The 10,920-nt window shown below is 35.3% G+C and overlaps 1 protein-coding gene across 1 annotated transcript; it reads left to right on the forward strand.

The window, feature by feature from the left end:
• Nucleotides 1-3,007: 3,007 nt before the first annotated feature.
• Nucleotides 3,008-10,482, forward strand: LOC112568256. The gene is made up of 5 exons (XM_025245457.1): nt 3,008-3,105; nt 5,101-5,490; nt 6,032-6,307; nt 6,899-7,228; nt 7,645-10,482. The coding sequence occupies exons 1-5, from the start codon at nt 3,036-3,038 to the stop codon at nt 7,767-7,769; spliced, it is 1,191 nt and encodes a 396-aa protein (XP_025101242.1). The 5' UTR covers nt 3,008-3,035; the 3' UTR covers nt 7,770-10,482.
• Nucleotides 10,483-10,920: the final 438 nt, after the last annotated feature.

Genomic DNA, 10,920 nt, shown 5'->3' on the forward strand with positions numbered 1-10,920 from the left:
GAACAGACACTGGACAAGTTTTTTCCTTTAACCTCAAAGCTACAGAAAAGGGAAGTCTCCCCGATTTTATAATGTCACGTGTGCTCATGGAGGGGGAATCCAAGCAGTAATTCCACCCTTCCTCCCCACACCTGTTTCCAACCACGCCGTCAAAACGGCAAGTTTTCTGATGTTTAGATGCTTTTGTTAATGTTTTATGTTTATTTAACTCCATTTATATTGCATTATAACTGTTCTCATTAAAACAAACACCTATATAGCCTGTAACTTTCAAATATTAGCGAGTCAACAGGGGCTGGGAACCAATTAAATCTATTTCCTTTATTTCTTATGGAAAAAATTGTTTCGGATAACGAACATTTCGGATAACGAACAGCTTTCCAGAACGGATTAAGTTCGTTAACCGAGGTTCCACTGTATTTCCTTTACATTGTCTGAAATTTCATCTGACATCAAGTCCCACAAGACTCTTCCAAGACCTCCAGGCAGACCTGATCAAACCAATTATGATTAAACAAACTTTGTCTACAAATTTAAGTAAAAAAGCTAAACAGATAATGGAAAAAATAGCTAGTTTTCTAACTCTAAGCTCTATTTTTATCCAGGTATGTCCACCAGTCGCCACGAGGAGGTAGGGCTTTTATTTGACTGGCGTATTCGTAGGGGAAGAAACCTTTTTGCTCTGTGACGTTGTAGGCAGCCAAGTACTTTGCGTAACTAAATCCCGGCGCGAGAAAATTGACGACGTCTAGAAATTTCAGCTTTTGGGTGCAAATGCACAAAAATGCGTTGTGGCGCCAGGTGACGCTTCACCACAAACTTAAATGGGTTTTTTGTCTCGTCAACAATGTCCTCGTCTGTTTCTTTTTCGCGAAGGACGAACCGGCGAACGAGGTAGTGTTTGATGACTTTGATGTCATATTTTCCCAAGTTAAACCCTATCACCGGTAGTTGACGCAAGTAGTCGTCGAATCGGGCGCTGAGGGTGGCGGTGGGAATTTGAATACTATCGGGCGAGCTGCTTTGTTGTTTTTCTACAATTAATTTCCTTGTTTAAAGCTGATAGGCAGTGTCTCTTTGTGATTTGTTCGTTGATCATTGACTAATGCAGCTCACATAAAAGTCTGCCACACGGGCAGACAGAGATTATTTGAGCTTATGCGTCTACACCATTTCCTTTTTTTTTTTTGTGTGTGTGTGTCATTAAGTGCTTCTAAGACCGCAATAAATTTTGCTAGATTTTCAAATGATTAACAAAGTGACGTGCGTGTATGTGCGTGTGCGTGCGCGCGTTCCTGGTGCATGTGTGAGCATTTATGTGTGAATGCACAAGCGCTTTAGTCATTACCGCTGACGCATCTATAATTTCTGACATTATTTCGACTAAAGATTTACAGGGATTATAAAGGCAAAATAAAACTGCTTAGAATCGCGTAAAGAGTAAGATAAATTTGAACCTCGTTTATTAATATGTGTTCATGTGGAAAATATTGAAGGTTTTTAGTAGAATATTGTGTTTGAAACGTTTGACCGTCGCCAGAGCCTTATCACAAGCCTTGAGTATCCCTTTAAAGATTAAACATACACCCACGTGACTTCCACAAGTAAAAAAAATGAATCAGAATACAGTGTAACATTCATCTCTGTTACTCTGCATGTTAGTAAAGCGCGTGGGGTGGAAGGGGATGTGGGGTGGAGGGAACAGCACTGTCAGTAGTACCCGCTGATCCAAACAAGTTTTAGAATAGAGTTGTTAAAGCTGTAAATTGATTCCCAGCTGTTATATTCACTGTTTATCCAATTTTGCTATTACCAGAGACTACTACTAAATAGCTATACGCCAAGCCAGCAATTGATGAAATATCACGGTAAAGCAGTCGGCCTGTAATCAACTTTAAAGTGCAGACCAAGAAGAATGTGTCCGAACGTAATTTTCATCCCCCCCCCCCAAAAAAAAAAAAAAAAAAAACTCAACTATGTATACCCCAGCGCCCAACTATTAATACATGTATGACTTTTAAAAAAGCAATGCAGATACAATAAACACATTTTAAATACATCTTAATGTCTCTATTTTGATAACTGCACACCAAAATGTAATGCTAAGTGCAATCAGAAACATTGTGTAAGAAGCAATATTTATAAGATTTTTTTTTTTAGTTATAGAATTATTTTTGTAGAAGTTCACAATTTGCACTGCTAATCTTTGAATCTAAGGCTGTACTTTACTCATTGAGATTTCTTTAGCAAAGTTAGTGAAGAACAAATTTTGAAATAACAAGCAAAATGTCTATATAAAAGTGTAGTTGGGTAGTTACTACTACATTTAATAGTTTACTGAATATGAAGTGACAAATCTTGAACCCCTATCCTTTTCTCCCTTCCCCACCTCCACTCTCACTCTTGGGTTGGTCTGAAATAATTTTCAATATTCTTGAGCCGGGGATGAGCATAAAGAAGAAAATTAAAATATATAAAGATGTCAACAGAAAAATTATCATTATCATTATCATCATCATCATGATTATCATGATTATGATTATGATTATTAACTAACGACTTATTTTGTTTGAACAGCTGCATACAAAGCTTAGTGCACTTTTACTCGAAATCGGGCCCAGGCCTTCACTAAGGAGTGAATTAGAAAGACTTGTCATCAGGCACAACGATGACGCATGCAGCCTCCATCTTGAAATGCTTGCATAGTCAAGGAAAAGAAAAATATAAATCAGACTGATATAGTTACTCAAATATTTTTTCTTAAACTTCAAATGTCTCTGGATTACATGCAGAAAGTAGGCTAAGACGTATGTTCTGTCTTGGAGAGGTAAATAATTATATATATTTTTCTCTACATATATATATATAGCTTGCTAGAGGCCTCAATTCCCATAAGAAATTAGTGAACATAGCTGTAGCTAGAGCAAACTGCAAGAAGGAAACTGAAACTATAATATTTTAATAACTCCGGATGAAAGCCTTGTTCCCATAGTCAGTAAGCGAAAACTGCGGCGCTCAGAGCACATGCCCTGACTATGGATTCTCTGAGTCAAGTTTGTTTTTTAACATTATTTGTGATGCAAAGGCCAACATTTGCTTTTATATGTAAGTATTTCAGTTTTCTTAACTTTTGTATGAGTACTTGTGTAGTCAACAGTTCGAACTGTAAATATTCATAAGCAGCGAAAGATCACTTGAAGCATGTTTCAGCGGCGTATAGACGACAATGATAAACTTTATTTTATTTGTCCCAGGGGGCTATTTTACCTTGAGATGTTGTTCGAGTAACAGTAAAAGTTTAAAATAAAAAGATGTACACTGACACTTCATCTGAGGTTGAGCAGCTGGATCGCAGATGGTACAAACGATTTCAGGTGTCTATTAATTTTACATATAGACATGACATAGCATTTACCTGAGCTTCGTAATACAAAGTATCTCATTAGTACATGTTCAGGTATAGACAAAAGGCGAGAAGCTTTCCTTACTATTTGTTGATCACATTAGGAAGCTAAATCGCTCTGTCCGACAACAATTATCTTAGAACAGATGTGGACAATACTGTTCAGACTGTTCCTATCATGGACAGAGAGATAGTGAAACCAGCATACATATGAAAAGGAAAAAAAAACCTCAATAAACGACTGGTAGAAACGGCTTAAAATTGTTTGACCTACTGAAAAACTATTGAGCTTACAAAGAAGGTACATTCTCTGTTGGCCACGTTTAACAATGTATTCGGTGTTTAAATGTCATCAAAAATAGTTCCCAGGTACAAGAAAGAGTTAACAATATCAACAGGTTTACTGTATATCACACTGGGATATTTGTTGTTCTCCTGACGCCAGTACAGTAGAAATCCAAAGATAGACACTAATCGATCCACGATTTCAGAATTCGTTAACTTGCACATTTTCCCAGAAGTTACATTCACCACTGTGCATGAAATGAATAGCAAAATTAAAAAAGCTACACACACTAGGTTAAGGAAATAGTGATCATGTGGTCCCCTGCCGCCCAACGTGCGTGAGCGCCCTTAACCTCCACGGCATCTGAAACACTTTAGGCAGGAACTATTATTAATCGCCACAACATAAACAGATGAATTATATTGCTTAAACTTTTATTGATCATTGCAACATGTTACATCTAATTGAAACCTTATGTCTCTTATGCGTCTCTCATGCCACTTCATGACTCTCAAAAACATTGAGGTATGCATTTACCATCTTAAACGATAGAAATGGATATTGCTGATATTTTATATTACCATGCTCTAAATATTACAAGAAGTTAAAAAATTAAAAACATTTACATGAACTATTTAACATTTGCAAATCAGTTGGTTTTTTTCCTAATGAGGGATAAAATAATTAATCACCGAAGTTAATTTCTTACAATTAAACATATTAACCAATATAATTATTAAAATGTTTTTACTGGAAAACATTTGAAAATTATCTATATTAAAAACGCAACAACTACTTATAGAGTACAAAACAAAGAGTAGTTATCGTTTTCGACATAAATAATTCCATTTAAAGGATTACAATATAACATCTACAAATATTAAAGGAAAACAAAAACGTTTCTAATATAATCAGCAAACAGGCCACATATCTTAGACACAAATAAAAAATGGTTTATCTGCTTTCAAGTGAAAAAGGATATAAAGAATACGGTTTCAAGATCTCTAGGTATTTTGCGATAATCATATAAAATTCTCACCTTAGTATTCAATCTAAGCAAAGGAAAATAAACAATGGCGTGCCCAAATGTTTATTAATATTAGCTTCTTTCATTTCACTACGATTACAAAGCCATCCTTTTCTTAAACTCCTTCTCACTATCTGGTCTCAAGATCCTACATTAATTCAGATAACTGTAAAATAATGCTTCGCCGTCAATGCCATATCAATAAATAAGCAAACGTCCAATGTCTCTTTATGAAATTTATCTTCAAGAATAAAATAATCTCCTCTTTATCGATGAAGTTAATTTATCCGCTTATTAAACTCAAAAGTTAGTTAACATTCGTGTTCTCATAAGACAAAGGCAACTATTTCAATTTTTTGAACGTGATTATTTTTATATTTACAGGTGGTATGACGAACATCAGCGAAATTTTGCCTGAAAGAGAAGGCAGTTTTACGAATATTACCTATCTGCTCAATGCTACTGAAAGGTCAGCATTTTCAGGCTCTACGTCTATTCTATATGAAGTGTGCGTTAACAACACCCTAACAGTTCAGTGTGAATTTGAGTGGACAGAGGGGTCCAGCCACCCGTCTTTAGAGAAATGGGGTCCTGGAGACGACGTGGTTTGTTCCTACGAACCCCGTTACCTTGACAACTCCATGGTGACCTGGGAAATGAAGATTTCACAGCTGGTCAGTCGGTCACTAAGTGTCATGCAGCTCTACCTGGAGAATAAAACTCACAACAGCAAGACAAAGAAGATTATAAGGCGGATCCATATTGCTATTGTATGTAAGTAATACTACATACTATTATTTAAGATCAAAATCTCTATACTTATTTTACACGTCAAAAGATGTAAGGATTTTTACATTTACTCCAAGGGAAATTGTGCTTTTGACCTTTTTTACTCTCTCTTGAATTTATTAGTTTGGCACTACAGTATTTATTTATAGATGAATACTGCAGCGATATTTTGAAAAACTGAAAGACAAGCCTAACTGGCTTAAGGAGACCAGCTCTCTGCTTACTTGTTTTGTCCATGGATTTGTGTAGAGTTTAGCGCATTTTACCGTTCTGTGATGCTTGTTGTGCCGTCCTCATTTGTTCTAGATTGTTCCTCACTGCTTGTGCTGCGTCATTTCTTCCAATCAGTATTTTCATCCACTAACGGCTTCTGTGTCCTGTTCTTCGCTTCTATCTTGTTTGGGGCTAAAACCTTCTTTATTGACTCTTAAACTTTTTTGACGTTGTAAACCATGTAAACCATGTAAACCGTGTAAACCTGCTGCTTTTAACGAAAGGATGTAAGGTTGTGTGTGTGTGTGTACAGATCCACCCCAGGTCACAAGTCTGACTGTAGACGGACAAGAAGTGAACGGCACTCATCTCATCAACGATAGTCAGAAGGTGAACATCTCTTGTTCCTTTGACAAAGGAAACCCGCCTGTTACCTTCATTCTGGTTGACAACAATGGGAAGGAACTTGTTAGAGGTTCAGGTCCTCTGACCTATTCGCTTCTAGTGCACTGTGAAGATGACTGGCCAACAGTTCGTTGTGAAGGGAATGGGTCTAAACAGAACAGATCTGTGTCTTTTCTTGTCATGTGTAAGTACAAAAGTAAACGTATATTGTACTACATAAGTTCGTGTATAATTTATATTTAACCCTACAAACCTTATTAATAAACACCTACAGACATCGAAGGTTACAATAGGTATACGTATTTAGGGATCATTATAAAAAGTATTGACTATGACAGTAGGAATTATAGATAACATTTAATAAAAATAACACCAAAGTTAATCATATGTTACTAAAAAAATAAATAAAAAACCCCGTCTGTTTGTTGCTGGTATCCAATGTTTCACTAGTTGTCTTAGAAACAGATCGAAAGAAGACATGACTAGTCTTAAGCAAAAAACGTATAATTCAATTTGTTGATTAAATATCATCGGTGATTTACAAATGATCTACGGTATCCAGCTTTATCATATTTCATATTTTTTAAAATTATTATATTCAAAACAAAATTCATTTGAGAATGTTACTCTGCGTTGTTAGGTAACGTTATAGTGAATCTAGTATAACGTTTAAATAATATATCATAAATTAATAACATAATTTTTAAAATAGCACGCATTGTGACTGATTTAAAATTAGCAGCTCAATTTACACAAGTTGCATTTGTTGTTGCAGGTCCTCCCAAGTTCACTGAAAACTCTATTAAAATCGTCCATTCTATAGAACTTGATAATATAACACTGCAGGTCAAAGCTGACACAAAAGAAGTAGATAACTGCCTGCTGACATCAGTGCCATCAGAAGACAATGTAACAATAAAAGTGAGCTGCACACTTACAGGTCATCCGCCTGATCTTGCTCTATCTTTCTCCCTTAGCAAGAGAATCAGCAGTATCCATGGAATCTGGATGCTAACTCTTCTCAACAAAAGAGGTTATGCCACCACAATGTTAAACTTTACGGAAGAATCAAGGAGGAGTTTGATAAGAGAAAGCGAAATCCCAGGTATACAAATCCAAAAATATATGAGCTTCTTCTTTAGCTATTACTAGTAACTGTTCTTCCTTATTTAACTGCAAAATTAATGCATAAGTCCATATATTATTTGTATATTAATAAACATTTAGATTAATCTAAGTATACAAATATACTTAGTTGTATGAAAGATTGTATGCGTTTTTGGATAAAAAATATGTTTACACAAAATGACATAAATAGAGAATGGCTAGTATTGTGCAGATTGCATGCACACTTATAGTCAAGCATGTTTGTCTTTTATTAAAATGTAAATTATCCTTATTATAGAAATTTTTACAATAAATTACAACCTGACATGTTCAATAAATACATAATTAATGAGAGCTCAGACAACAATATGTCAAGAAATTAATCAAGACAAAACAATACTTTGCTTGTTTCAGCACAAACACCAGTAAAAGAAATACTAATCGGAGGAACATGTGTTGCTGTCCTGATTGTTGTCATTGCTATTATAGGTATTCGTGCCATTAAAAAGGTCAATGAAAATAAACGTGGTAAGTTTTAAACATGTTATTTAATTTTTAAAATGTATCCTATTTATTTGCAGCTTTCTCGTTATTTCATAAAACATTCTTACTAATCATTCGCTAACCACAGGCTGCCACAGAACAAGGTACAACGATGTTAAAGCCCTCCATCACTTCGTCAACTGGGGTGGAAGGGCAGATGGCCCTTCGTATAACAAGGCTGGCCATTTTTGTTTCTTTCAGTTAAAGTGATTTTTGTCAGCTTCTTATTTTAAATATAATTAAGAGCATAATGATAAGGCTTTCTTAGTTTGTCCCTCTAGTCAAAATAACAAGTAATAAGTTGAAAACCAAATTATAAGGATAGCTCTTATAACACGTCTTTCAAGGCTAATTTCCTGATAATGCAGATAAAGTCACCGTATTTTAGTGACGAGTGAAGGCTTTGTTTGTAAACACAATGTATACTAGGGAATAAAGTGGGGAAGATAGATTACCTCAGCAATTCAATAGTTAATACTTGCGATCTGTTGCTGTAATGTATACTTTGTTAATGATATCCTTGTCATCGTCAGGTCGGCAATTCTTAGAGGTAAACATACAGTATGTTTTCGAATTGACAAGGTATATGTGTTAAAGCATTAATTGTCACTACAGTAAAACTTTTAGCGTGCAATCTAACAAAGCTTAAGATTTAGTTAGATAAGATTTACAAGGCGTTTGCTATTACTGTTCGTCAAAACATTTATGTGTTTATGGACGTGTTGTTGCTCTCGTTTGTGCTTATACATATCTAATTAAATGAATGGATGCACGAGCTCTTGATTGCATGTATCCTGGCTTCTTGATGAATGCAAGCTGTCCTCCTTTCAAACATTTCAGGAATAATGTAATGTGAATCAGAATAAAAGAGAAACTGAAATCGCAGTGTTTCTCAGGAGCGTTAAGTGTAGTTACTGTAGTTGTGTCACCGCATCGTGTGAGTAACGACGTACGTATTTTATATACGAGCGCGTCCGTGGTATGAGAGACAGGACACGCCAACCTTTCTTTTCTTTGGTGAGTACAGCTGATGTTTTGGAATATTTTATTCTAGGCATAGTTGTTGTTAAAAATTGTTTAATCAACTATTTGTTCTTTCCAAAAGTAAATCAATGATTAATGAATGAATAAGCGATTGCAAAATCATTTAGAGCAGGCGATACATACTTTTGTTCTTTTAATAGTTAAAGTTAGAAGAAAGAATGAACGGATGCTCAAATATGTAGGAGTAAATAAAAATATATAAATAAATAAATTGACAAATCAAAGAAGGAATCACGGAAAAAAGAAATATAAGTGGACAGTTTGTGAGCCGGCATGAGGGTAAATAAATAGTAAAAGAATAAGAGAACGACAAACATACGCTATGTCGACAGACAGACATACAGAAAGTTTTGATATTTGACTGACAGATGCATTGTAAGAGATGGCTTATAATTACTCTAATTAAATAAAAGACTGATCTTTTAAATCTTACTTTCTAATCTTCATCACGAGAAAGACTGCTGGTACTAAGAAGGAATAAGGAAATTTCTGCTTCCTTGTGCTTGAAGTAAACCGCGCTAAGACTAAGGTCATGGAGGACCTTACAATTTTGTGATGTATTTGTTTCGTGCAAAATTTCAGATGGTTTTTAAAGATGCATCATCATTGTCGTCGTCGTCGTCGTCGTCGTCGTCATCATCATCATCATCATCATCATCATCATCATCATCATCATCATCATCATCATCATGTGTAGAGTCGGCTACAAATTAATTTTCTTTTTCTGTCTCTGAGTGGTGTTCAAGAAAGGAAACGGTCGAATTTAAAATTGTCTAAACTGACTATTAAATAATGCATCAATAACACAACGCTTAAACGGTCGTAAACATTTCTAAACTTTAAACTACCTTTTGTGGACGTCAATGAGGTTTTTTGTAACGCTTGTGCTATTGTAATTGAAAGTCGTTAAATAATTTTGTCAACAATCCACAGAATGCAAGACTCCGGTGTATGAGCCAGTGTCACTGCTAAACATAAACTTAATCCATAGCATAGCGGATGATAATTATTAGTAAACATCGCACAGGATTAGTCTTACAACATAATTGCCAGCCACGGCATAGCCTCATAATTACAGTTACCCTCCACTTTGTCATAAAATCATTAAAAAGGAAAGTCGTCATATTTTAGTCCTACATTCAAAAAAAAATCGAAACTCAAATTTATTTGCATTATATTTGTCGGCAAACAAGAAATAGTAAAGATTTGTACTTCGAAAAGCTTTTAGTATTGGACCTTTCGTTTAATTCTTCACAGGAGACTATGGGTTGTTGTCTCACATAGTTGCTCCCGCTGAGTACATAAATTGTAACTACTTACATTCAACTCAATCGTTTTCAGGACTAGTTGCTGCAATATTTTCGTTTCATTATTAGAAAGTCTTCAGAGAACCTGATTATGACAATGGCAATTCATTTTGTAATGTTTAACAGGAGACGCTATCCTGTAGGAGAGATGCTGGTGGACTCATCTACGACAGAAGACCTGATAATACAAGCTCGTCTGAGCTCGGTAGCTCGTCCGAGGCCTCATCGGACCTGACAGAGACAGTTTTCGGTGACATCAAAGTCATCACCATCGTTTCTCTACTGCACGATGACAATGCAAGAAAAATATTGGAATAAAAGGAAAAAATACAGGAGCGATTCTTGATTTATATACAAAGAGGCAGAAAGATGACTGGACGATAAAAATATTTTGACACATTTTTTTGTGTTTTTACTTTTGCTTTTCGAGTGACTTAAATTTAAAACACAGGATCTCACTACATTCAACATTGATATAACTGTTAAGTTACCGCTTGACACGTAACCTAAAATTCTAGCCTGAAATACTGTAATTGTTAAGCATATATTACAGAAATCTTTCAGTGTGTCATACTCTGTGTGTATGTGTTACTAAGAAATGTAAAATCTCTTACCGTATATTGTCTTTGTGCCTCTGTATCCTTACTTTGCTAACTTTCTTTTGATACAAAAGGTGTTCTTCTAGTCTTAAAAGTGAGTTAGAATCGTTTGAAGTGTAAAAGTACGGTGGCCGCCATTTTGAAAAAAAGCGGATTCAAAGATTAGCGTCAAGATGACAGACTGGGTTTGTTTACTC

This window comes from Pomacea canaliculata, linkage group LG7 (assembly GCF_003073045.1).
Source record: "Pomacea canaliculata isolate SZHN2017 linkage group LG7, ASM307304v1, whole genome shotgun sequence".
Lineage (NCBI taxonomy): Eukaryota > Metazoa > Mollusca > Gastropoda > Architaenioglossa > Ampullariidae > Pomacea > Pomacea canaliculata.